This window comes from Oreochromis aureus, linkage group 13, assembly GCF_013358895.1.
Source record: "Oreochromis aureus strain Israel breed Guangdong linkage group 13, ZZ_aureus, whole genome shotgun sequence".
NCBI classification, from domain to species: Eukaryota; Metazoa; Chordata; class Actinopteri; order Cichliformes; family Cichlidae; genus Oreochromis; species Oreochromis aureus.
In genome coordinates, this window is record NC_052954.1 from 23,784,911 (window position 1) to 23,812,317 (window position 27,407).

At 39.0% G+C, this 27,407-nt stretch overlaps 1 protein-coding gene across 4 annotated transcripts; it reads right to left on the minus strand.

The window, feature by feature from the left end:
• Positions 1-7,548: 7,548 nt before the first annotated feature.
• On the minus strand, positions 7,549-26,689 carry wapla (WAPL cohesin release factor a). 4 transcript variants are annotated; one of them, XM_031746726.2, is made up of 20 exons: positions 26,569-26,689; positions 25,356-25,769; positions 24,462-25,170; positions 23,058-23,356; positions 22,732-22,865; positions 21,484-21,579; positions 20,038-20,199; positions 19,362-19,498; positions 17,898-18,009; positions 16,936-17,166; positions 16,280-16,391; positions 16,059-16,156; positions 14,757-14,833; positions 14,112-14,287; positions 13,675-13,790; positions 13,340-13,555; positions 12,427-12,628; positions 10,709-10,797; positions 10,514-10,609; positions 7,549-9,540 (listed from the first exon to the last, which is right to left on the minus strand). In XM_031746726.2, the coding sequence occupies exons 2-20, from the start codon at positions 25,741-25,743 to the stop codon at positions 9,475-9,477; spliced, it is 3,516 nt and encodes a 1,171-aa protein (XP_031602586.1). In that variant the 5' UTR covers positions 25,744-25,769; positions 26,569-26,689; the 3' UTR covers positions 7,549-9,474. The 4 variants fall into 4 exon arrangements, with proteins under 4 accessions (XP_031602586.1, XP_031602587.1, XP_031602585.1 ...); XM_031746727.2 differs by having other exon boundaries at positions 22,732-22,862; positions 26,385-26,685; XM_031746725.2 differs by having other exon boundaries at positions 26,385-26,684.
• Positions 26,690-27,407: the final 718 nt, after the last annotated feature.

The following is a 27,407-nucleotide window of genomic DNA, read 5'->3' on the forward strand; positions in this document are numbered from 1 at the left end:
TGTACCCTGCCTCTCAGCCCATGACAGCTTGGATAGGCTCAAAGCTCCCCCTGCAACCCTGAACTGGATAATGGGAAGAAAATGGACAGATGGAACTTACTAATGAAATTCATGAAGGTTCTGTAACACTATTAACTGCTATTTGATGTAAAAATGGCTGCTGTGAAACATGCCAATTGTCCCAGTCTGTATATATATTCGCATTTTAATGAAACAGCACAGACTACTTTCATGGCTCCTTGGCTATGGGTTGTTGACTATTGGGGGTCACTATTGGTGCATTCCATTTGATGTTGGAAGTTGTCATTTCTGTGTTCCCAGTCAGAATTTTCTGGATGTCTGGAAGTCAAACTCCCAACTCACAAAGTCAGCGCAGCCCTACAGACTTCACAATGTAAGATGGCAGCAGTGCATGTAAACAGTAAAACTGTAAAACTTGTAATCCGCGCTGCCACTGTTTTGTCTTTATGACTGGCTAAATAAGCCATACACAGAGCACTGATAAGCCTCTATCCACGAACCTACTGCAGCTGTGTTTTGAGCGCAAAAAACAAGCTGCATTGCACCGTTTCGTTAGAGATGGATGAATAGTTCTACCTAGCAAGACGCAGCCTTTTGCAACTAATCCCAGCTTGAGAAACAGTATTTCAGAATAGTTAATTGTTGAAAATAGAACATACAAAAATGGACTTTTTCAAAAATAATTATGAGAAAGTCATACATGGTACTTGTAGAACTTTCGAATAAACTCAGTCCTGTTGGCAGAAAAGCTAACAAGCCTGCAAACTTTTTTCGCTGATGAAAATTCCTGAGAATATAATGCCAGGACAGAGCAAACAACAAAAGGTACATTCAGCTACTGGTTTATTTCCCAAGGGATTGCCACAGCAGATGGAACCGCATGTTTGATTTGGCAGAGACTTGATGCCCTTCCTGATGCAACCCTGCCATTTATCCAGGTTTGGGACCAGCACTGGACTACAGTAGCTTGTGACTCCCTGAGGCTGGGTTTGTATTTCTTCCCAGTCTTGAACTGGGACATCATCTTCTTCATGTAAGGCCAATGTGTTAACCACTACATCGTGGAGCCACTACGGGAGAGTAAAGAAAGTGAAGAGAAAATAAAAAAGGCCAAAAATGATTTTTTTTTTTTTTTATTTCTAATCATTATTATTTATTATTATTATTTCTTACTGTGGGTAATTTCCACTTTTAACAGTTTTGTTGTCATCAACTCTACAATACATTTAATATTTGTCTGTTTAATCAGAATTACTTTATTGTCCTGATTTTTACAGGACAATCATTTTATTTCCATGCAAGATGCAAATGCAAGGTGTACTGATGTAATTTATGGTGAACTACATTTATATATACCGGTAGTTCATAAGAAAAAAGCTAGCTGTTTTTAGGAGAAAAAGAGAGAGAGCACCATGCAGGTATTCAATGGAAAATGATGGTGGCAGAGAGTACAAAGTGTGCACTGGGTTTTTGTTGAAGTGCTGAAATAAAGACACTGCTGGTTATAATATCCCAGTATCTGCCTGAGTCTCTGGTTGCAGCTTTTAAGTATAGCACTTGGCGTTTTTGGAGCTTAATGCATACATGTTTTAAAGGTCTCAGCTTTACATTAGTGCAACAGGATTACAGGAGTGGGTTTTAAAAAACTGCAGCAACACCTGACACAAATCATGATCCGCTGAAGAACTCTGTTGAACCTTATTATCTACTATCTACAGTGAAAATGAATGTGCTGTAGTACGTCATATGACAAATTATGAGTACAGCACTGCAGATTGGAGATTTAGGAATCTAAGATTCTGCTAATATAATCACATTTCGGATAAGACACACTGATAATTGCTAATGCCTGATTCAAATCCGAGTGCCCTGGGATCTTTTCTGCCTCTTTGCCCATCTTTCATCAGCCTTGAAAAATAAAGCCAAAATGCAGCTGTAACAATAGGGTGATGATAAAAAACAAATAGCTGGGCCGATGCCAGTTTTTCACTGTGGGAAAGTTAATTGCCAGTTACTATTTTTGTACAAATTCCTTTCCCTTGACCTTATGATCTCGGATCTGATGCAGTTGCACAGACACAGGGCTTCAGAGAGCATTCTTGCAACTCAACCCACATGCTTTGCCTCTCCTCTGAATCTCCTCAGATTTGAAGACAAATGTGTTTGCAAAAATTGGAATCAACACAAACCAAAGTAAAAATGATGATCAATAATTAATATCTGTCTGCTTATTATGTAAAGATGTGTGCGCAAAAGAAAGAAAGGTAGAATCTGCACTGCTAATGCAAAACCTGAAGAAACTTGCAGTGATGGCCATTTCAGATGAAGAACTTCATGCCCTCTTTATATGCACACACATACACACAAACTGCTTCTTGCCCTAATGCATTAACACAGATGGACAGCCATAAACGCGCAAACAGGAACCCTGCCGACCTCACACAACACTCATCAGGCTCCACCCTGCCGGCACAGAGAGAAAGAAGGCTGACTGAGCCCGGAGGTGGAGAATAGCAAAAGGCAGAGCCAGTGTGGGATAGTAATACTACTACTCTGCTCTGCTCCTCATCTGGCTCGCCTGTGGTCAAAGCCCATCCGTTAGAGTGCAGGTCACGCACACCCAGGAATACAGATGGGCTGGTGAGTCTTTCTGCCCTGCCACTCAATGATTTAAGGGGTGAGATTAGACAAGAGAAACAACCTGGCTATGAATGAGCAGAGAGTGATCTGTGTGCTGCGTTTGTTTGGACAAAATGCGAATGTATTTGTGTTTACACATTTGTTATGCCGTACATGTGCCGTACTGATGGCTCTTTGTTCAGTGCTTATTTTGCAAGGTGTTTGCAGGGGTGTGTGTATTCTTTCATGTGCCTGGCTGACGGTGTGTGTACCTTCAAATGGGTGTGTGAGTAAACAAGACACTGGTGAAAGCATCCATTTAGGCTGCAGAGCACAGTGTGCTGTGGCAGCACAATAGGGCGGCACTAGTGGACAAACTGTTTGAATAAATTCTTTGTAGCGAAAGCTAAATAATCCCAGGCTTGTACAGAAATCAGTGAGTGCCGGCTCAGCTTTGTGGCCAATGCAAAATTCCTCATTCAGTTGACAGTGTGATGCTCAGGGTTGATTCTTGGTTCCCCTGCAGTTTCAAGATAATACGCTCTGTTCAGCTTCAGTGTTTAGCCTCTGACTTAATCTGTCTTGACATACAAATTGGAGAGCACAAGAGAGAGGGAGTTGGTTTTAACAGCAGTGGCAGAAGTTAACAAAATACATTAACTCCAACACTGTCCTTAAGTACAGCTCGGACACACCTGCACTCCAGTCCACTCCATTTCTACTTCGTACTGTTTCTCTGCATTTATACACACGTTATATCTAACTTGACTGTAACTGTTTCTTTAACAAATGATTGACTCCTAAAATGTTTCGTAAGAATAATCCAGTAAAGCAACATAAAATGTGCCACAGACTTCCACAATAAAAGCACACACCGAGGCGGACATTTGGTCTGATTGCATTAAATGTGGGCACAAAACAATTTCAGGATCTGTTATTTATGTTGCAGTTAGGTCCAGAATTTGATGGACAAAGAAACAGTTTTTTGTACTTTGGTGAACCTCCACTGTGGATTTTAAATTGGCAGACATGCAGCTTTAAAATCAGGGGGGGTCGTACCAATAAAATAAAATAATATAATAACTGTTTAGTAATTACAGCCATTTTTATGAACCAAACCCCAGAGGCCAAAAATTAATTGCACAATTGACTGACAAGCAGTTTCATGGCCAGGTGAGGTCTGTTCCCTTGTTACCTCATGACAAACGAAGCAGACATAATATCTGAAGTTGATTCAAAGTGTTGAATTTATATTTTCTTTTCATTTTAATTTCAAATATGTAGCCCGGGGACACGTCAGTGTACGTGAGGGAGCCCATCATTGGGCTGAAAAAACAAAATAATATTGTTAGAGACAGACAAAAATTTTACTTAAATCAACAGTCTAGTCTGCCCTTCAAAATAATTAATATACCTCAGGCCAGCTCTGCCAGAGGAGCAACACCAAAGGGCCTGAAAAACCACAGAAGAGAATTAAAGTGCATGATAGCAGAAATATTTCCAAAGTTAAGAAAAAACTTTTTTTTTTTCTTTTTTTTTTAAACAGCAAGTCAAGAACAGTCTGGAGGAGGGAGGCGTATCATTGTCAAGGTCTACAACCAAGAGATGCCATCATGGAAATGAAAATTCAAAAAGCAAAGAAACATCATGTGAACTACTGAATAAACAAGACCCGCTTAGGTCAGATTGGAAAACATGTACAAGAGTCTGCACTGTTTAATTAGATTAAAAATTTAATAAAAAATAATCTTTGAACAGATGAAACTAAGATTAACTTGTACTAGAATGATGGAAAACTACGGACAGATAAAAGGAACTGCTTATGATCCAAAGCATGCCACCGTTATCTATTAAACATGGTGAAGGCAGTATTATAAGCATATACAGCTGCTCTCTGCTCTACCTGACGTTCAGACTGAGCCAAATACTCCAAAACTGATAGGACAAAACTTCACCCTCCAAATGATGATGAATAATGATCCAAAGCATACAGCAAAAGCAACCCAAGAGTTTCTCAAGGCAAAGAAAGCCCAACAGAGAGTGCTTCTCAGTTATTAAATACAAAACTCAATGAAGAAAGAATTTTAAAAAACCAACAGCAACTGAATGTGGCTTTAACGACTTAGCAGAGCACCTCGAGGGAGGGGAGGAAATGCAGAATTTCGTCCATGAGTTTAAAAACCAGCATGATTTTAAAATATTAAAACATTGTTCAGTTTGTTGTCCAGTTAGTTTTGAGCCCATGAAAGGGGGGACTGTAACAGTAACAGTTAAAGCAAAAATATTTGTAAAACCCTTTAAATTAAAACTCAAGTCTGCCCTTTAATCACATCTTGATTGAAGGTGCAAAAATTCAGCTTTTGTCCAAAAGATTATGGACCCAGCTGTACCAGAGAACCAAACCTGCAATACACTACCCTAAAAATATTCTGTTTCAGTGCAGTTTAGTTTGCAGACTAATATCTGCTGAAAAAAAACAGTGCCAGTTAAGTAAATTACTCACGACTTTTTAAAAAAGTGAGTCATTTTTAAATATTTAGATCTTCAGTAGGAACCATTTGTCTTGGGGCTTATGCCACATTAATACTATATTGAGTTTCTAAGCTCTAAATAACATTCCCACCAGCTTCCAAGTTGTAATTAAAACTGGGAAACTCAGAGTTTTCAAAAACTCGAACTTAAAACTTTAAAACTGCCGAACTGTCTGAAAGCCTGTCACAGATCCCTCACAAAATACCCCATTTGGGGTAATTAAACCAAAACTCGCTACATAGTGTGTTATCTATTAACATCCTGACTTTTTTCTGTGAGGTGAACACTCAGAAGATCAATCTTTTTTTTCATGAACTCATTAAAAAAAAAAAAAAAAAAGGATCTATTGCCAGTCTTATCCTTTAATTACATCTCAATGACATTACTCTTGTACTACTTCTTAAGGAAATCTTTAAAGGCAGAACTTTTGTTTTTGGATTAGAATACTTCAAGTATTTCCTCTTTGCCCAAACGCCTCAGTTAATCTTCTGACAAAGGTAGGGTGAGTTAGTTTGTATCCTTGAAGAATTAAAGCTGTGAAAACACGCATTAGAAATGCTGTACCGAAATTAATAAATCTATAAAACCTCTGAAAGCAGGAGTCTTTCTAAAAACATTTCTTCACCCACATAACTGTCATGAGGAGCACTTGCAGCTGCACGGATTGAGGAGATGAACGAGTCGGCACGTTCCCATCGGAGTTTCACGTGTTGGTGCACAGGTGGTACGACGATTTCTTCATGTGACAGCTTGATTTAAGCGAACAGGGGCGCTAATGGTCAGCAAAGCATCAACAGAGCCTCTTCATAAATGTTTCACCTCTCTCAGGGGCACGCGCAAGTGCGCATGCACGTGACTGCATCAGTGAGACCAGCGCGTTTCTCTCTCCAAAGACAGCAGAGTTCTTACAGCTCGAGGGGAAATCATTAGACAACACCACTGATGAGAAGATACTTGTGCGTGTGGGTGTGTGCACTTTACTTCAGCCATTCAGACACTGTGGTCAGAGGCTGAGTACTCACACCACCTAGTGGCATTACGCCCTTGAATCTTTTTGGTTTTTCTTTTTGTCAAAAAGTTGCAAAAACAAAACAATTCTTGCACCTGCAAGCTAATCACCTATTCAGTCCCTCCACATACAACAAACTGTGAGATAAAGCATCAAATGGAGCCGCAAGGAGTCAAAAAAAGCTGCATTTTGCCAAAGTAATTCCCATAATTAAAACCGCAGAAACCAGAACACAGCGGTTTCTGAAAATCTAAAGCAGCCTGTGCGCAAGGGGAGATGCTGAAAAGACAAACGAGTCAAGCCAGGAGGAAATGTGGCCAGATATGGAGGGAGATGAAAGAACGAATGCTGGGAAGAGGGGAAAAAAAACAAACAAACACAAAAAAACAGTTGTAGTTGCCCGCCGTAGGCTGTGCAGCCTCACTGAGAGGGTTTTGACTGACAGGTTAGAAACGTTAATCTCATGTCCTCTGCATTCTCCTTTTCCCCATTTTTCTCCTCCCTCACATTCACCAACAGCGGAGGACATCCTACCAATCTTGTTAAGCTATTGGAAATGCTGCGTTTTTCTTCTTTGTGTTTACTCATCCACTTCCTTGCCACATCGATCATCACAGAGGGAATGCTCTCTCTGCCTCTGACCTCCCACTACTGAGAAACTGCCATGAAAGCTATAATGTACAGCAGGCGGATGAAAGACAGAGGTGCCCGTTATCGCCATTCATGCGTTTTAGAATTTCAATCTGCTCTTCTGCCTGCGTCTAATCATGTATTTGCATGTTGGGCAACAAAACATAAAGACATAATTACATGTTATCTGTGCAATGTTTACTCAACATGTTTCCCAGTCTTGACAATTCCTGACGCTTCACATTTCGAGGCAGCGTTTGTTGAATCGTGGTTGACACAGCTGTCGCCTGTATGAAATCAGTGTTGTCAGATAGTATATCACTACATTCCCCTCGTTCCCCAAGCTATTTGTAAGTTTGACTCTTGGCTAGCAACTGCAACAAGAATCTTTTGTTTCCATTATGCAGCAGTCAGTCAAGCTGAGGGGCCGCGTTCACAAACTGTCACCGCTGAGTGCTGTTAAGTATAGTGACCATGCTTTGGACTCTTACTCTATCCCAGCCAGTTTGTCAGGGATGAGAGAGATCCAGGGGGTTTTGCACATCCACGCGCACACAGCACAGGCACAAGCTGGGATACAAAGTTAAGCATTTAGCAGCTGCTACACATACATGAATACAAAAAGGAAGCTAAACACCACTTGTGTTTAGTAAAGTGGTCACCTCCTGTAGCTCTGAATACATAAAATTTTTTAACTTGCCCAGAATGAAAGAAAACAATCGAAGGAAGAAACCACATAGGGAGTGTACTGAAAGTAGCAACTTTTTTTTTCCTTTTTGAGATACAACTATTTACATGTAACCAAAGACAATGTCCTTGAAAGGGGTACAAACATTTTTTCCTCTTCCTGTAATTTTTGTTTAAGACAACTCAGAAATATTGTATAAAATAAAAATATCAGCTTCAGGGGAAAAAAGTAGTCTAAGCATCTGAAATGTCCATTAACTGGTATGTACAGGAGTATTTACATTCAGACCAGAATTTTTTTTTTCTTCCAAAGTAATTAACAGTAAAATGCAGCTGCAGTTATGTTCACTGCAGCCCTACCTACAAACCAGATAAAACTAACGTTTATACAGGTATGGCTGTCATTCAAATCAGTGATCGTACATGTGAGCAGTACAAGACAGAGGCTTTTCCAAGGATCAAGTGCGTTATCAACATCATCATCAAGGGTTAAATGACACCAATATAGAATAAATAAATGGGAGCTTAATGCACGTTATCCAATGCAAACATATCATGAGCAAAAACATGAAGCTGCATGTGGCTGGACACAGGGAAATATTAGACTCCCCTAACCCCATCCCACTTATGTTGACCAACATGTGCATAATATTTTAGTGATTGATGTTTAAAAACTACAATTTAAGCAAAAATTTAGCCATACATAGATGTGCTGTGTCCAGCCACACAGCTGTATCACAAGGGGTGGATTATAATGAGCCATCGTTGGACACAACTGGGATCTCACTACGTAGGCTTTGCATTTTACACAAGAGGAGAACGTATTAAATTAAATACATTAAAAATAACTTCATTACAAACATAAAGGAAGCAAAACAATCATAACTTTGAGTAATCCATCACGTTATACCAGTGATTTTAAATGCATACTCTAATTACACAAGGCTGAATTAAATGAACTTTAAATAATCTAAACAAACTAAAATGTGAGCAAACAGACAATGGCTGAGAAGAATTTTAACTTTCAGAAAAGCTCATAATTTTCCAAGTGCTGTCACCAGTCAAATAACGGACATCCTATTAAAAGTCAGTATGTCACACAGTCCAGATTTCTTTAACAGTAACTCATAATTTTGGTAGAGAAATGCCCTCAAGGCAAAAAGAAAAATCTAAAAATATAATGAGCCAAAGCCTACAAAAATCAAGCTCCCAAAAATTACTGGGCACAAAATAAAAAGCTTAGAAAATAAGCTAGAAATTCTATTTCCCTTAAACATTCAAGCCAATTGCAAACGTGTAAGTCAATGGGATTTAGCATTCAAAATCATTCCATACAGGTTTTACGTACAGATACTTCATTCAAACGTCTGTGAAAATGATTTCATGCTAATCTATGATTTCACCCTTGGCTTGGACGTGGACACGCACAGAAGAAAATGTAATGATCCATAAAATTTGATTCAGTGGTTCACACTCCAGCTAAGCAGCCAGAAATCAAGACCCAGCAGCAAATGGGAGACTCTTCCTCAGTGGCCTGCTACCGTCACACATCTCGGGACGATGCGTGAAGACGTCTGCTTCGTTTAACATTCCACGGATTACGGGGATGTAGCCTCGCGTCTGCCCGATTCTCACCTGAGGATGAATCTGGATCTGACTCTAAATGGGCTGTTAGCCGAGTGGAACTGAAGTTGTCTGCATGTCTGTCAGCTAGCAGGGCTTTGGTTCGGGTTGTGCTCCAGACAGGGAGTGAAACTTGTGTATATCTGTGTGCGTGTGTTTACGCACATGTCAGTGTATGCCTTTTTTCCTCAGAGTTTAGAGTGATCGCAACATCTGCTGATCAGGTGAAGTCAAGAGAATGCTGCTAAGACTCCAATGGCCCCTTGTGGCTTCTAATGGGTAGTGGAGAACAAGAGTAACCTGGAAACCGTTTAATGTGCAGTCGGAGTAAGAGCTCGATAGTTTGCTGTCTGTTAACAGTGCTCCAGGTAGTCGATGACCCGTGAGATGGACTTCTGTCCTGTGGTGCCCATTGCACACTGTGTGGAGACAGAACAGGAAAAATAAAAACAAGTGTGTGAGGATGCCAACAACTTTACTTGTGAGGTCTCGATGCAAACGCTGATGATAACAGGATGCTTCTGTTCAAAGGGGATGTTTATGAAACAGATGGTTCCAATCTTCAGCTCTGACAGGATGTGTCACAATCAAAGCTGCTGCAAAACACACATCTGTGGTGTGGTGGTGCTAGCATCACAGGAATCCTTGAATTATTTGAAAATTATGTTTTGTAAATTTATATCATTTCAATTATGCCTCTTGGACAAAAAAATATTGAATTGTTAATAATCTGTTGAATACATTTAGTATTATAAATAAGTAGTATTTCATAAAAGCCAAGTGCTACTATAAGCTTTTTATTTTTTATTTTTTGGAAGATGAGCAACAATCAGAAAGGCTTTCATTTATTCATCTTTCAAATGTTTTGAATTCCTAAGTCTTTTCATTAATAAACAGAAATAAAGGCTAAGCATTTCTCTCACTTTCTAGGGGGTTCTGAAAGGAGCTGAACTGAGCTATAGAAAAACTGCAATTATTTGAAACTAAAAGAGAAAATGTGGTATTGTACAGAATTACTGGGCCTCAAGAATGTTTATTTCATCCAAGCCACTTCACTGCACAAAAATGTGCTTTTGCTCAATGGGTCCAATTAAACGGCTTTTTGTATCTTCAGTTTAATTTGCCTGAAGCCAAGGATTGCATCAACACTCAGAGGCGTTAGGAGGGCGGGGGGACCTTCAGTGTCAGTATTTTCACTACACTGTCACTAAAATATAAGCATTTTTTTTTGTTTGTTTTTTTTTAAGAAAAACACTGATATGTTGAGCCCGTATAATTCTGATATTCATCATGTATTTGCATAACTGTAGAAAATCTTAAACTTTGTCAATCTCAACATGCATCATCACGTAACACTGATAACAGAGGGGTGATCTGGATCGTCACACTCACAGTGAGGTTCATGAAACTCAAGAACTTCTTCAGCATTTCTGTCATGATGGAGAAATCTCCTTTAGGTAGATTTTCTCTCACAGTAGTCACATTAATCTAAGAATGGCAAAAAAAAAAAAAGGAAGTGAGCAACAACACATATTTTTCTTTTTAAAGATCTGGACAAAAAATGTATACATCTGCACCGGTTCTTACCTGGCTGCCCTGACAGAGGCAGCCCAGCAGCAGGGCTGTGTATGAAGCAACAATGCTGTCCTCCATATGCTTGCCTGCGTGCTGCAGAGCTGTAGTAAGCACAAAGGAGAAAGACAAGGTTTCCCAATATATATTTAGCTGTAATTCACTGATCAGCTCACACAACACTTCTATACAGCATTAAAAACAATGAGTCTATGATGTTCACAACAGTAACATTAATTCCTGTTTTACAGTGCTCATGGAGGTCACATTCAAAGGACTAGCAAATACTAAAGAACAAAGGTTTGTATTTCTCAACCTAAACTTCAATGGAGCTGCAAAAACTAATCAACTGTAACAATAGCTGGACACAGGTTTCATTATTCATTAGCAAAGCCTGTTATGATGCAAAGCATGCGCTGTGGCAGAGACTAACGACGCAGCTGAGAAAAGCATCAAGGCTAAAGCTAAACAGATTAAAGTGTAGAAGTCAATTTGCCAAAAATCGTGGCAGCACTCTACATCAAAGCCTTCTGAGAAGAACATTGAAGGCAAAACAACAAGAGCTGATGATCTTGCATGACAAAGTGGCACAACATCACTCAATGACCAGAGAAAGTATGGTGGAGACTTGTTTTAGTGTTGTAACAATCCCCCCCAGCTGTACTTACAGGGTTCCCATGTTATTTTCAATAAAAATCATTGTTTTGTTTTTTTTAAATGGCATAAATAAATAAAAACTAAGAGCAAGCAATTTGAAAATTATGTGTTATATTCAGGCTTTTATAAACAAGCTTAACTTCTAGTTGACTGCAAGGAAGGTGAAGACAGCACTTTGATCTGTGGTTTTAATAGTCTTGCAGATAAGAAAACAAAAACACCCTGTCAATTTTCTTTTCTTTAACAAAATATTGGGAAAAAAAAAAAAGTGATGCAGCGAGATAAAATTCAACCAAAGATAGAGACGGAGAATAATCAACGACATATTTTTAAAATATTGGGTGGATGTGGGTGTGCCGGGTGGGGAAAACCCCACTCGGCACACCCACACATGTCAATAGGGATGCGACCTGGCCATTTAGTCAGTCAAACTCCCCCTTCTTACTGCTGTTGGAAATTTTATCATCTTTATCCTCCGCCTCCGCCATCTTTATCCTTTATCCTCCGGATAAAGATTCTTGGAATGCTTTCTTGTAAACATTAAATTTTTTTTGCAGTATTTACATCATTCCTAACCCACTGTACTTTAAACAACGGGAATTTACGAGTTAAAAAAAAAAAAAAAAAAAAAACGTTTTCTGCATGTTGATCTAGAAGTTTTGAAACTTTGGGAAACATTAAAAAAAAAAAAAAAAAAAACTGGAAATACCGTCTCAAAGAAAAATAAATGAAATTATTTCTGTTATGGATAAATCCCTTTTTTTTCTCCATCATTTGGTGTGTGAAATATCAGCAAGAATGTCATTTGAGAAGCCAGAACTAAGCAATGTTGGCTAAATTCGTTTTAAGACAAGTGCGGTTTCCCTTAATATCCCTATTAGAGATTCAGTTACTGAATTCTTAATAGGGATATTTTTCAAAGCTTTACAGTTACTGGTATCTTCATTCTTATTCCAGACATTATTAACTCACGCTTAAATTGAGTCAGCATTTATTTGGATCGGAATTTTACTCACAGCTACAAACAGCTCCTCTTAAATGCACAAACCCCACTTTCACAACCCCAAAATATCTACCTTTATTTAGGTCCAACTCTTCATCCTCCTCCTCTTTCTTCTCAGGTTGGCTGTCGTTTGTTTCGGATGCCACCCACTGGATCTCTCCTGATGTCTCTTGCCACTCTCCGCTTTGGTCTAGTGCCGGTTTGGGGGCCTCACTGATGAGGTCGTCAGTCTTAGCCTCAGCCAGGATGGCAGCACGCTCCCTCTCAAGGAAGAGCTGGGATTCCAGGGGAAATAAACAGATGTGAACTCCAAACACAAGCCAAAAAACAGGAGCCAAGTAACACAGCAAATTTTTCATAATTCAAAGGGAATAAAAGAGTGGCAGTTTAGCTTGACAGCAAAGGTATTTCATCTTGGCAAAGTTAGAACACAAATAGGCATGGCAAATACTGTGAAACTAGCCTGTAATACTTGACATGAAAAGTAATTTTGAGGTTAATTGCCAATTTTTTCTTTAAAAGTTTCCAGACTTTTTGAAAATCTGCAAGAACTCTGTCTGAAGTGACACTGATTAAAAAAGAAAAACCTAAATAAAAACCTAATTTGGAAATTTTAATCCACAAACAAGCAAGCATTTACTTACACTTGCTTACTACTTAATACTGTGAGCAAATATAGAGGTGTGCATTTAAAGCAGTGAAGAGATGTTTAACACTCCTGACAAAGATGTTTTACCAGGTAAATGAGTGGTTCACGTGTTCATAACATAGACTGAAACAAAACAAAAAAGATTTCAACACAACACTCCATCACTTTGTTTCTGCTCAAATTATGAATACTAAAGAGGTAATCAACTCTTTAAACTACATTAAACTGTTTTTTGTGGGTTTTTTTGTTTGTTTGTTTTTTTAAACAAAAAGACAAAAGATAGCCACATCCAGTGACTGCTAAAATATTGATGTATGAGTTCTGGCACAGTTCCTACCTTCACCAGGGCAGCCAAAGCACCGCAGGACTTGGGCTTGTCAGCCGTGTCTGCCTGAGTCTCAGCTGACTCTGCCGATGTGTCAGATTGCGTTGGGTCAGCAGGCTGCATGAGGCTGTCTTCCAGACAGGTGTTGTCGACATTGTACTCCATGTCCACCAGACAGTGGCGGTTTCTGGAGCTGTACTCCACAAGGTTAATTAGTAGACCCAGACCCTGGTATACACCACAGAATACACAAATGAGACATTCGCATACATACATAAACTTACCAAACATCGTGTCAGCAACTGCACCGTTGCGAAGATGTTTTCTGTTGTTGAAGAGAACCTTACCAGCACACGCACGTCAAAGCGCTGCTCCTGGGGGATGTAGCGTGGGACTTGAAGGACGCAATTTAGAGCAGTCACTATTAGCTGATCCTGTTCACCCGTCTTAGTGCTTCCCCACTCTGCAGACAAAAATAACCTTGTTATTAACCTCTGCTCACACATGTCAACATGATTCCCTGCTAAGCACCTGAATATTATAGCTCACGGTACAGACTATAATCATACAAGATACAACTGAATTCTAGCTGACCACATTAACACGAATATATTCATTTTGTACGGAAGTACACAATGAGCCATTTCAGCTTTGTATATTTATAGACCTACAATCCAAACAAAAAACTAAATTGAGTTTTTGCAATTTTCCATAAATAGTATAAGGAAAGAACATGGAAATTATAATTAATAAAATTTTTCTTTACAGTTATAAATAAGAATACCATTGTCATGGGTAAGGTTGAGCAGCACTCCAATAACAGCCCTCATACAGTCCTCCACTGCCTTTCCCACATTTGTGAAGCTGCAGTGAGGCAGTGCAGCACCCGATGAAGACAGAGAGGTGTTGTTTAATGCCCTGCTGTACCGCTGGATCATATCCTCACAGTATCGCAAAGCTCTGATAAAAGTAAGACAAGATATTGTTGACAGAAAGTAAAAAGTGGAATAACAGAAATAAAGAAATCCAAAAAGTGCAGAGTGGAAATATAATCCTAAATGCAGAAAGTGCAAGGAGCTTGAGCACAGTAGATCTTCGATATACTGTGTTCATGAATACAAACTAAGAAGAATCCATGGTTAAAACTAAAATCCAACTTTTGCTATCAATTTTAGAAACCACAGACCTGGTTATCAGTGTAGTTTTCCAAATCTATTATCCTAGGATTATTTTTACTTGCCCTAATGTTGTTTTTGATGGGCATGAGAAGCTTTAGAATTGCCCCGAGGTAAATCTATAATCTGATGAGTACAATGAGTTTACAAAAAGTAAAAGAGAAAGTGAAAAGGACCTGTCGTCATGATAGCCAGTGCGTCCCTATATGTCTGTAGACAGTCAATAATAGCTGTAAGCAGTAGTTGGTGCTCACCTGGCAGAGGAGACAATAAGCTGAGAGTCTTTGTAGGCAATCAAGTAACTCTGATTTTCAGGGTTCTGCACTGTCACCTGTTGGCAGGAGATGAAAGAGAAATGAAATCAATAGAGGGAAAAAGTACACCAAGAACCTTGAAAACAAGACAAGAAACACAAAATTAAAGGAGACCTTTTATGTTTAGCTCGGAAAGCTGAATGGCATTTTAAGATATAGCTGATAAAGACACATTCAGTGCTTTATCCCTTTAAAACCGGTCGGAGCGGGCACGCTCTGTTTTGCGTAACTATTTTTGAATCTCGGTAGCTCTGCAACCACGTGAGCTAGCGCAATAATTTTTTTTGCATATGAAAACGGAGAAGTTGTACTTACATCTCATGCCATCAGCTTGTTTTAGGTCACAGTTTCCTTCCACATATAGCTTTGCAAAAACTGCATAAAAAGCGCTTGCAGCAACAAAAACATAATATTCTAGAAACACGCTTTGCCGATCCAATCAGCTGTTCATAACACTTTCTAGGTTGGAATAGACGTCAGCCCGAACTTTCGCATGTCCGCCATGACCTGCCCGAAACCGGAAGTGACGTCATTTTCGCGGAAATGTAGTTTTTTACCATCAGGGCCTCATGAGCCTGTACTGGTGTTTTTAAAAGTTATCTTTGACTTTATGACTTACTGTGTCATTTCTGGGATGCTTAGGACTCATATTGCACTGCTGGAAATAGTTTATTTTGATGTATATGCTGCTTTTTTGCAAATTTGCACTATAATATTTGTTTTCGTTTTTTCTGTAGTATATAAAAATTGGTGTATTTCAAAAATAAAACTATGAAGACACTCAAAATAAATTTCCTGTGGTGGGAAACTATTTTGTGCAACTTTTTTGTATTTACAGTTTTGAGGGATAAGCCTCTTACATTTCTCTAACTAGAAATATATGTAAAAAAAACAAAAACGATTTTCAATTTTTTTGTAGTTTATTGCACTTTTTGGCAATTTATGTAATTACTATGCACTTAATGCATACATATTATTAAAATTTGGGCTATAATGGTTGTATTGATGTATAGCAACTTGAAATGCTCCCAAAAATGGCACTACAGCATGTAAAAATATAATATAAGCTCTGGCAGACTTGGTTCTATGGTAGGTCTTAAAGGGTTAAGCAGAGGCATTTAATCGGGTAACAAAAGTCACCAGCCAATTCACAGCTTAGTACTCAATTACTGTTGTCCTTGAGGCTCACTCTAGTGTGACTTTGGTGCAAGAGAGAACCCAACTTGACAGAACTGTACTTACACTTTCAAGCACTCTCAGACACCTCTCAGCCCCCCATAACGATGCTACAAGGTTCTCCTTGTCATCCTCTTGGCTCAGGTTGTCAACACACTCTTTCACTGTGGCAATGCAACACACACAGCACGTGGCGATTACAAACCGTTACAAACAAAATCTTTGCATAGGTATACACATATGCACTGTACAGCATGGGTTTGAGCACATTAGTATCCAACACCCACCTTTGTCAACAATATGGTCTAGGCCTCCCAGTAGCCGGAGCTCCTCTTTGAACCAATCACCAGCTCTCTTGGAGGTTAACGACAGAAGTGTCTCCATGGCAAGGTGCCCTGTCTGCAGGGACAGAGGACAGAAGCATGTTTAAAAAAAACATCACTGGAATTTTATGTATGCTTGTATTACAAACCCACTATTGTAAAAGTCATCTACACTAAAATACACATTTTCCCCCTAATTAAGCTTGATAAGAAGAAATATAAACCAGTTCACCAAGAAAACATTACTAGGTAGTAAAGCATATGTAATATTAACGCTGTCATGTTATCAAATAAGCAAATTTTCTGACTGAAATACTGTCGATCAGTTGTGACAGGTCAAAACTGACAGCTGAGCTGCAGTAAGATTAGTGTATTTGCATGCAGTCATTTTTAAAGTTGCATTTATTTTCATCAACCAGGGCACGAACAAGGGGGTGTATACAAACAGCTCAGACTGACATATTATATTTTTATGAAAAACCTTTCCATTAAAGCAGTTTAAAAATGTACGTAGTGTTGCTTATTCAATAAATATATGAACAAGAGATTGTGGTTACTGGTTAAATCCAAGATTCACCAGATTTTTGTTATGATGATTTCTTTATTGATGGACAACCTACCGTGATGTTTTCTAAGTCAAGGTGCTTGTTGTGCACAGTCTCACACAGTTTCCTGATCTTCTCTTTGACCTTTGCCACCTCCTTTGCTGTGAGCTGATCCTGGTGACCCGAGTAGTCCTGGTCTAGTTCCAGCAGCTTGATCATTAGCTCCAGACATGCCCTGTCCAGATCCATGTTAAGACGATCCCGGCTCAAAATGTACATCAGTGCAGCCGTGCACAGAGCGAGGTTCTGATAAAATGACAGATCAGGTTTTACAAAGGGGTGCAGGCAGTGTAGATCATATGGAGAAAGCTCTGGATCAGTAAGAAAAATCTTATTGTGTGTCACTTTCACTACACAGTTCTCAAAATTACAAAATTTATATTTAGATATATATAAAAAACAACAGGAGTTGATTCACAGTGCTATTCAGTCAAGGATTACAACCAGAACACAAAGAATATGTTAAAAACAGCACCAAGAGAAAAACAGAAAATACTCAAAAAAATAAAATAAAATAAAGATTAAAACAAACTGACATCAAAAAAAGGTCCATCCGGTCAAAAATACTGCCATATCATAAAAACATAATACCCACCACAACATCTTGGCTTATTTAAAGGAAAGACTAACGTGTTTTAAGACACTATATTAAAAACAGAAAACCCACTTGTTGAGTGAAAAATAAAATCACAAACCTATTTATACGTCTAACCCTGGGATGTCATTTGAATAACTACTGAGGTCTCCCTGCACTCTTCTTGCATTTGGATAATTTAATACCTAAGAAACAGGGCTCGTGATTCGACACTTCATCTTAGATGGAAAAGTAATGGTTCATGTCACAAAATAAATTGTGAAAGCACCAGTTATTCAAAAGTTGTATTACCATCTGTCAAAACTTCAAGGGAGATGATAGAAAGAGATTCTAGCAGGAGGTGACAAAAAAATAATTAATTAAAAACAAAACTTTCACTGACCGGGTGTTGTGGAGCATCGCTGAGCATTTTGAAGACCTGTGCGACTTTTCCTCTTGCCCTCAGGTGCATCCTGAAACTGGGCATGGCACACCGTGTAGCCAGGCTGATTATACTAGAGAAATGAGGGAGGAAAGTGGAGAATAGAGGGAATGTTAAAGATAGATTTATGACAATGAAACCAGCCTACTTTTAAATTAAAATGTCACAAATGGCAAACAAAAGAAATATAGCGAAAGATTTGAAGACTAAGGCCTCAATGTTACCAATGCTATGCATCAATCCAGCGTTCTAATGGTATAAAACAACAACAGCCTGACTTTGGCTTTCTGCTGATGCACAGTATGGATCCAATGCAAGCATTAAATTATTAAGCTGTTTTTCTCAGTGTGAGAAAGAAACTGGGAATGATTCTTTTATGTGTAAGGAAATGTCAGTGTTGACTTAATCACCTTTCTAATTCTGCAAGTTCATATATCACAAATAAAAAATGTCCAATTTATTCAATAGGTAGCAATAAGTAAAAACAAATAAATACCAAAAAGACTATAGGACTAAAAAAATACAATGTAAAACTAATTTAGTTTATTATTATATTTAATTATAATTTTATTATCAGCATCATCATCATCTATGATCATCATTTCAACTCATTATGACAGTTATTTGAAGCTCTTCAGTCATTACTTGACCAATTTGAAGTACGACTTTGTAAACATACAGTGAAAATCTGTTAGTGTCCCAGGTGTGAGACACCTTCAGAAGGGCTAATGTTTTACATATATTAGCCCAGACATAATGTAAATATAGGATTGGGTGTGCTGTATGGCCACACAATAACTACCGGTACTGCATTTCTAGTTTGAATTATGAATAAAATCACTTAAATCCTATGAAAACATTGGATAAGAAATGTGATTTTGTTATCACATTTGGTTAATCAGTGACACATGATCAATAACTATTTTTTCATGGTTTCAATGAGAGAGCAGTGCTGTGAAAATGAATGCAGAACAATATTAGTTTAACCTTGGATATTTTTTAGTTTTTTTTTTTTTTTTAATTCATAAATGCTGTAAGTGAAAAATCACAATTGGAAGTAAAATGTGATTAACAGGATGAGGCACAACGGTGGAAGGGAGGCGAGCAAATGCAAAGAGAGCAGAAATGATTGAGAACTTTAGCTACACATGAAGTCTCTGGGCTGGAGTGCAATTCAATTAAAATTGATCATCTGTGCTTGTTTTCAAAGTATTAACTCTGCGTTTTCTACCTCCTACTACTTTGTTGCAAGAATAATAACTTACTTTATGAATTTTGGTTTTAGGTACTTTTATGAAATATTAACTGGCATATGCTTGTACCATTCACTGAACTTTGTAAACTAAGTAACATTTAGCAAGTCACATATAAATGTTCCTCTACAACACAACAAGAAAAGAATTCCCAGCTGGTTATTAAACTTACCTAAGGCATCTTGTGTTGAGCGGCTGACTACTCTTGAGCCCCGTCTCCAGGTACTCAAAGTCATCTGTGAACTCTTGATTCTCTCCAAACTCCACCACATCGTTGAAGTGTTTCACATGCTGCACCACGGTATACAGCTGGTAGAAGGGAAATGGGGTTAATTGTAGCTAATTGAGAAGCGCTGCATCTGTCCAGACCCTCAAATTGCTCACACACACACAGCAAATTGCTCACATTACTAAATTCCTCTATTGGTTTCACAGCCAGCAAAAGCTTCGGGTCAGTATGATCAGCAGTTGACACTGTATGTATATCTATATCAGCAGTCACACTGTGAGTGGGCTCAGCACGACACAGGATGGAGGACCTGGGTTTATAACAGAATCAGTGTGTGGTGACAGCTTAGTGTAGCTGAAGCCATTTAACCTCAGGGGATCTGTGGCTAACAGCCTGATCTGGGGCCAGAAGGCCCATCTGTAAATGACACAAGCTGTATGGGAGTAGCACTGGCACACATCAAATGAATGCCATCCCTTCACTGGCTGAGTGTTTAAAGAGGAAGAAAAAAAAAGGGTAATTCATACTGGCAAGCAAACAAAATGTGAAGTAAAAACTGATCAGAAAGATTTATCTAACAACTGCTGTTACTCAGCAAATCTGTGTAACCTGGACTCACCTCCTTGTCTTCTTTTCTGCATTTGAGTGCTGTGACAATATCCTGGTTGAGTCGTGTGGGGATGGTCTCTGACTTAATGACTTTGGGTGGCGGTGGAGGAGCTTTGAACAAGCCGTCATCTTTATGGGAGTTGCTGTCCTTGCTGCTGCTCGATAAAATAGCCTAAGGACAAAAAAGAAGCTGAGAAACGGGGCTCATACCAAAGCAACAAAATCTGTTTAATGACATGTCCACAAGATTTACCACAGCTGAACAGTCTGTTAACCACACAAGTCTTTAATAAGTGCTGTTAACAGATGTCAGACGAGGTAGTGCAAAGTTAACAATAACTTTTAAATCCCAGTTGCCAGACTCTGATTAGCTAGTCTCTAAACAAACATCATTTCCATTGGGGTAATTCAATACAAAACATACAAGCAAACTTCACTTGCCTGGAAAAGTAATTTCACATGAACAGCAAGACTAATTAGAGCAATTAATACAGAAATTGTTGACTACTAAGAGACCAGTAAGCAGTATCCTAATATGTGGACATTAAGAAAACAAACACAAATAAATGGCACTAGTTAATAGCATTTGCTTTACATAATAACCCAGTAATAGTGTTTACCTTCTCTGTGCAAAATGAATGTATACATTCCTAATGAGAACTTTAAACATACAAATACACTCTTTACTCACAATGACAGATGTACATTTTTATTCCAGTTCCTGACAAGCTGGCTCACAATGACTACACTGAAAACACAATAAAGGCCAAACCAAGCAGTAACCTTGCTGAAAAATTAAGACAAGGCAAAAAAAAACCTGTGGCTTCTCTTATAGCAATTTGAGTTTGGCTCCAAAATTAATCAATGTGTGATTGACTTGTGGTATTTTAAAATGCCTAGTTTCAGCCATGAAAAGAACACCTGGTACAAAGAACAGATTTAGTCTACATAGCCAACTTCCTCCCCCATAACATCAGATTTTTTATAGCTCACATTGACATTTTATTATAGCTTAAAACTAGACATGTAATCACTCTAACTGAAAGGCGTGTTAACATTAGCTACAGTGGATTTTGTGCAATACTTTACCTCCAGTACTCGACTGGACTAGATTGAACTTTTGAAGCATTTTAATGTACTTATCTGATAAGTAATATGGTTTGCCAGGTGGCACAGGCCGTCCGAGAAGTTTGTGATTCAATTTCAGTGACTGAAATTTAAGTATTATAATTCTGTTAATAAGCAGATACCTGTGTTTGTGCATTGCTAGGATCAGCTGATGATTTAGCACCCCACCAACTGGCCTAAATATGGTCTCTACATCAACAAAGTCAACATACCAGCAGCTAAAACATAAATATTATGGCTTCAAAATGCAGGTTTAAGAAGCTAATAGATGATGCCACATTCTGTCCATCTTTTACCAACAGTCTACAGGCAAAATACAGTATCTTACCGGAACAGTCAGTGATCGTGAGAGTGGAGGCACAGGCATTTCTTCAGGTTCGGGCTGGTTCCAGTGGCGAGCATTGTACACAGCTTTAGCAGGAGACTGAAACACAGCAAGAACTTAAAAATTAGTCAGTTAACTAAACGGATACACATATTTAGTGATCACTAACTGCTAGCATAAGAAAATACTGATGGTGCTTTCAGATTGGCGCATTTCAGTGACGACAGTTTAAAAAAAATAAATTAAAAAAATTACAACAACAACCTATATGCCAATATTTAATTCTCTAAAGAATACCAAGTTCCAGCTGTAAATTAGCAGAACTGAACCCATAAACACTGCATGCTGAATTCATGTTGATAAACTAAGACAACAGCAGCCTCAGTGTAGAACACAACAGTCCCCAAGCAGCACAAAACATTTCCTGAAAATGACAGATTGTGAAACTCAATTATATCGTACAAAGACAATGTAGGAAGTTTTGCTGAGGATGTAGAAAGAATAAATACACAGAATTAGTAAGACAGACTACAAATAACCCAAAGCCACTTCAAAACATGATCTAGATAAAGAGAGCAAATGTGGGCATTACACAAAACAGCACAGCATTACAAATCACAGCAGAGTTATGAGAAAAATATGTGCCTGATGAAGAGGTAATATCCAAATCCCCTTCAAAGTGGAAACCCACTATGGGTGCGTGCTACTGAACGCACATTTATGGGATTCAAATGAGACTGCTGTCAAAAGTTATTCCCTGGGCATCACAGTTCAATGCCTTAAGTCTCCGACTGTAGTTCTAACCTGCATCACTGCTGAATCACAGAATTGCATTACATAAAATGACAACCATATAAATTTAGTTTTCAGTTGAGCCTCTTACCCGCCCACTTGCTCTATTTTTCTCTGATGCTCTCCTCACTCTCGTTATCTCAGGCTATTTTCAGACAAGCTGGGCATTCTGTTATGTAAATGTCATTTAAACATCAATAAGCCAAGACGTGTCAGACCTGCTTTAAACCCTGGTCAGGAGTAAGGTCATCAAAAGGGCTAGATGACTTGTACTGAGACACTTAGATTGATCAGACTGTAGTTAAAAGGTTTGTGCCTATCCATCGTCTATGCAATTAAAAAAAAAAAAAAGTCTCATGGGCAAATATTCAAAGACACTGGATGGCACAGGACAAAGAAAACATTTGGATGAAAGCAAGCCAAGAAACACACGGCCAATTTTAAAACATGCTCAAATACCTTTTTGGGTCCACTGAAAATCTTTTTCAGTCCACTGCCAATGTCCTTGGATTTGTCACTTGGCTTCCCTGAGCGTGCTTTCTGGCCCTCGGTGCCACCAGGACTTGAGTCATCGGAAAAGTCAAAGGCATCTGCTGGATACACCAGATTGTTGATGATTAAAAAAAACAAAGTTTTGTTTGTAAATGGGTGGAATATTAACCAAAGTGGGTCATCCAAGCACTTCTAATTTAAAGAGGTGTTTGAAGTTTATGTCGTTACATTGGATCATGCAATAAAATGCTAATTACACCAACACCAGATCTGTTTTTAAGGACTGCTTTTACCTGTATTACTGCTAGCATGACTATCTTGAGAGTCACTGGTATGAGGGCTGTCCACGCTGGAGCTCAAAGCAGCTAAGGCTGCGGCTGCCTTCTTGGCCTTCTTTTCTTTGGCTTGGGAGCTCTCATCATCACTGTCACTCTCACTCAGGTCATCAAAGCCAAAGTACTTGATCTTGTAGCTACTCTTGCCAGCTTCTGAACCCTCCTCCCCCTCCTGGTCCTCTTTGTCCTCAAAGCCAAAGAACTCTAGCTTGGTCTCGGTCTTGGTCTTCTTGGTCTTTGTCTGTGTGGGTCTGAACCTACAACCAAGAAGAATAATTTTTTTAGATTATTTTGTTTTGAAGTATTGTGCCTTATGGGATTTTTCAAAGGAGATGGAAACTGAAGCAGGACAAAGAAAAAACTCTTTTGTAGAAACAAAGAAAAGAAAATACGATTTCAAAGTGGGTGCCTAAAATTACTTAGCTGAGTGAATAGAATGTTTTTTTTGTCAAAACAAGTTACTGTTTAGAGATATGTAAAACAAACTGTAGACTCTACAATATAGCACAAACACTAATACACGTTTCTCCAAATAGTTGATGTCAATAGCTTAGTTTAAAAATAATTCTTATCAAGTTAATTCCATATAAATGGCTGACATGCGATGAGATCACACACAATGACACAGACACAGACATACTATTCTGGCGGAACAGAGCACACATTTTTGCCACCATCTGCCATTTTGACTTGTTAGAGGGGGATTTAACATTAATCTAACAAACTAAAGCTTCACTCCCTGCTGCCTCTCTTGCCACTGGTGATTCAATCTGACCTGCCTCTCAAAAGCAATGAAATGAAAGCGCAAGAACATATAAAACTTCAAAGTATGACCCGAAACTTTGAATTTTAAAGCCAGGGACACATCAAGGTAAAGCACATTCTTTCAGAACAAAAGTCTGGCCAATACTGTATAACAATACGATACATGAAAGCATAATCTAAGTGCCAGTGAAATCTTTATTAAAGCTGAACTTCAGTAGCGTCTACACTTTGTTCCTCAGAATATGAATGAATGACATTTTTATAAGACCCAGTACTAGTGAGAGATCAAGCAAAGTGTGTATGAGCACACGATGAAGTAAGATATAAGGTAGTATGTATTATTATATTTAAATTACTAACCTACCACATGATGGCTGCCTTATGATATTGTGTATACACGGTAATAAATATTTAACCTGAAAATGTTTACTACGAAAACTAACTCTTCAATGACACAAGACAATGTACTCAAGTCACCCATCCCTATAATTAGCAATGCTAGATAGGCTACAATTCTTTAAATAAGATTCAGAATATAGCATTTTTGAGAATTCTCTCTGCAATGTGGCCTTTAAGACACAGAACTACCAGTCTTACCTAGTAGGTTTGGGTGGTGGTGCATCTGATTTCTTCTTCATCTGCCCTGCTTCCCCAAGGTCAGCTGGGGGAGCGAGGCTGACCAGTTCGTCAATGCTCCGCTCCATTGAGTCCTGGATGGTGACATTGCACACTGACAGGCAGGAAGGGTGGAGAACCGTGTAGTCCCGTACCCTCCCACCACCCCTTCCCGCAGGCTTGGCTGCTGTTTTAGCACTGGCAGCAGTACTACTTGCACCAGCAGAAAGGGCACTGTTGGGCTTATCTTGGGCACTCGCAGCATCAGTGGACTTGTTGCTGTTACTTTCTGCAAGTTCAGATGATGATTTGTCAGGCCGGCCTGGCCGCTGGTATTTTTTGCAATTTGAGGCCCTCAGGGTAAATGGGGAAGGGGGAATGTTGTCCACTGGCTCTGGTGGGGCCTCCGCTGAAGGCTCCACCTCTGCACCTTTCATTTCATCTGACAGCAAGCCATCACAAGAAGATGAGGATTGGAAGTCCCTGCTACCACCTGGCACATCAGTGGACAGTTTAACAGATGTGTCTATATTAGGAGAGGAGGAGGTGGACCTCTGGGAGAAGTTCTGATCATCAGAGAGGACTGTGCTTGACAAAGAGGTCCCCCATGCAGGTTTCTGGCTGCTCTCTGATGCACTTTTGTACCACGGCTGGTTATTTTTACCTACTTTCTCCTCTGTTTTTTGTTTGCCTTTGAACAAAAGAGAAGATAAATGCAGGTTTGTTAAAAAAAAAAAAAAAAAAAAAAAAAAAAAAAAAAAAACAGGAACTACTATGCTTCTATAATAGTTAGAAATCACTGTAAAACTTAAATAAGCAGGTTAGAATAAATTTGGATAAGGAGTTAAAAAATGCATGGAAAAACTGAAAACTTACTTGTGAATGTGGCTGTTGAACATGCAGAGGCCTGTGCATAAGTCACAACAGCGGCTGTCCCAGTGCTTTGCACTGTGGTGGTCTTCTTCACCTCCCCTTCAGCAACTTTTGCCTGCGACACATTGTGGGAGGTTACAGTCTTGGACTCTTCATCACTGTCAAAGCCAAATGGGTCTTCCTCACTATCACTGTCCTCAAGCCTGGGCCTTTTGGGGACCTCAGAAACATCAGGTTTTAACAAAGGCCGTTTGGCCCCGAGCTGAGCCTTGTAGGTGGTCTCCCCCCATTTGGTGGTCAGAGTGGGCTTTTTATTGGAAAAGACCTCCTCAAATTTCGAGTTAGCCTCCCCACCTTTGCGGTTGTACGTTTTGCCGAATCTGGATGTCATGTTGGCTTCTCTATGTTACATATTCCCTGTGAACAGCAGCAGAGACAATAATACATTTACTATACCAATAGCACATCAAGTACATTATAACCTGCGCACCTAAATTAATACGAATGATTTAGGAGATTTTAAAAAAATATATATAAAACAAAAGCAGGCTGTAACCTTCATGAGTGGTTTGGGGAATGTTATTTATATTAATCCAGCTAAGTTATGTTTCAGCTGTTGGCTGGTAGCACACAAAGTTAGCATGGCTAGCTCAAGCGGTACAGCTTTCCAAACCATCATCGGTAAATGTGAGCAACACGACAGAAAGCTTGAACGATTTAGAGCAACTTTAATACAATTAGAAACTCTTTACATATCGGCACATACTGACAGGACAGCTAAGTGCTGTGTTAACTCTAGCTCAGTTAGCCCCTGCTTGTAAAGTTAACTACTATAAAGTTAGCCACTAGCCATTAGCTTAACATGGCTAACTATGCTAACGTAAGTCTGTTTACATTTCTCACCTGGCTGCCTCAAATGTCGGAAACCTTGCGTTTGAAACACGTTTTAGTCTTTTGACGTAAAGGTCTGAATGGAAATACTATGGTGCAGAAATCGTCCGTAATTACAAATGAGTAATAATGCACTGTTACCTTTTAACTCCAGCGAAAGGCTAACCGTTCGCTTGTTTTTTAGCCAGCCGGCTAGGCCTGATTTCCCACTCGCACACAAATCAAGCGGGTAAAGTCCGCTCAGCAGAGTACAAACACCATTACAAAGACATCTCTATTCCGAATATGTCCACGCGGCGATGCTTATCAACAAAGGAATACGTACTTAACGCACCGGTGCCTGTAACAGTCTATATATGGTAGATAATCCGGACTTTTTGCATTTTGTAGTGCTACGGACGGCCATTAAAATATCCCCTCCCTCCTCGATGCTTGGCAAGACCCTCATGTAGAGGGCTGGTCAAAGGCAACCGACCAACCAGCAACAGGAAAGGTTTCCCGTGCATTGAGACTTTGTGAGCAAACGCGACTCTGATTGGTCTAAAAATGAAACCAAAACAAACAATAGGGGGCGCAAGAGGACCACATTAGTTGGGTTGAACTTGAAGACGTGCCAAAGAGAAGCTAAATTAACGTCTGTGATAGGCATTAGGTCTATCCATACACCTTCTATGGGAAAGAACAGATGCAATAATTAAATAAACAATATTTGCATCGGTCCACTCAATTTATACAACATACTGTGAACAGCTTAAAAGGGTTTAATCTCCGAATCTAATCTTCTTCGAATGAAACCCTTTACACATGCAATACTGTACAAATGTCGTCAAATTCCACCTCTCACTTTATATTTGTGTGTTTTTCGATGCAAGTATGTTTTTACTACATTAGCAGTGAGTTTGGATTGTTTTTATGCTGCAAAATTAAACTGTTATTTTTCATTAAACAGATGCTTTTCAGGTAGTATTGCATGGCAGGTCTGCATTCATAATGTGATACATTTTGACAAGATCATCAACACCGCCAGCTTGCTGTGTCGGGTCCTTGCATATATTTTTTTCCTATTTCTTAAGGACATGACTTTCAGATACTGTTCATTTAATGTAGGCAGTTTTTTAGGCCAGCCATTTCTTTTGTCCTCCACTTCTCCAGCTTTCTCAATTT

Bases quoted from the DNA above. Each gene is read 5' to 3' on its own strand.
- wapla (XM_031746726.2), bottom strand. From the start codon at position 25,743: ATGACATCCAGATTCGGCAAAACGTACAACCGCAAAGGTGGGGAGGCT. The intron at 20,200-21,483 runs GTAAGATACTGT...TTTTGTCCTTAG, and splicing joins CACGATCACTGACTGTTCCG to GCTATTTTATCGAGCAGCAG. The intron at 16,157-16,279 runs GTGGGTGTTGGA...GCATTGCCACAG, and splicing joins AGACCATATTGTTGACAAAG to TGAAAGAGTGTGTTGACAAC.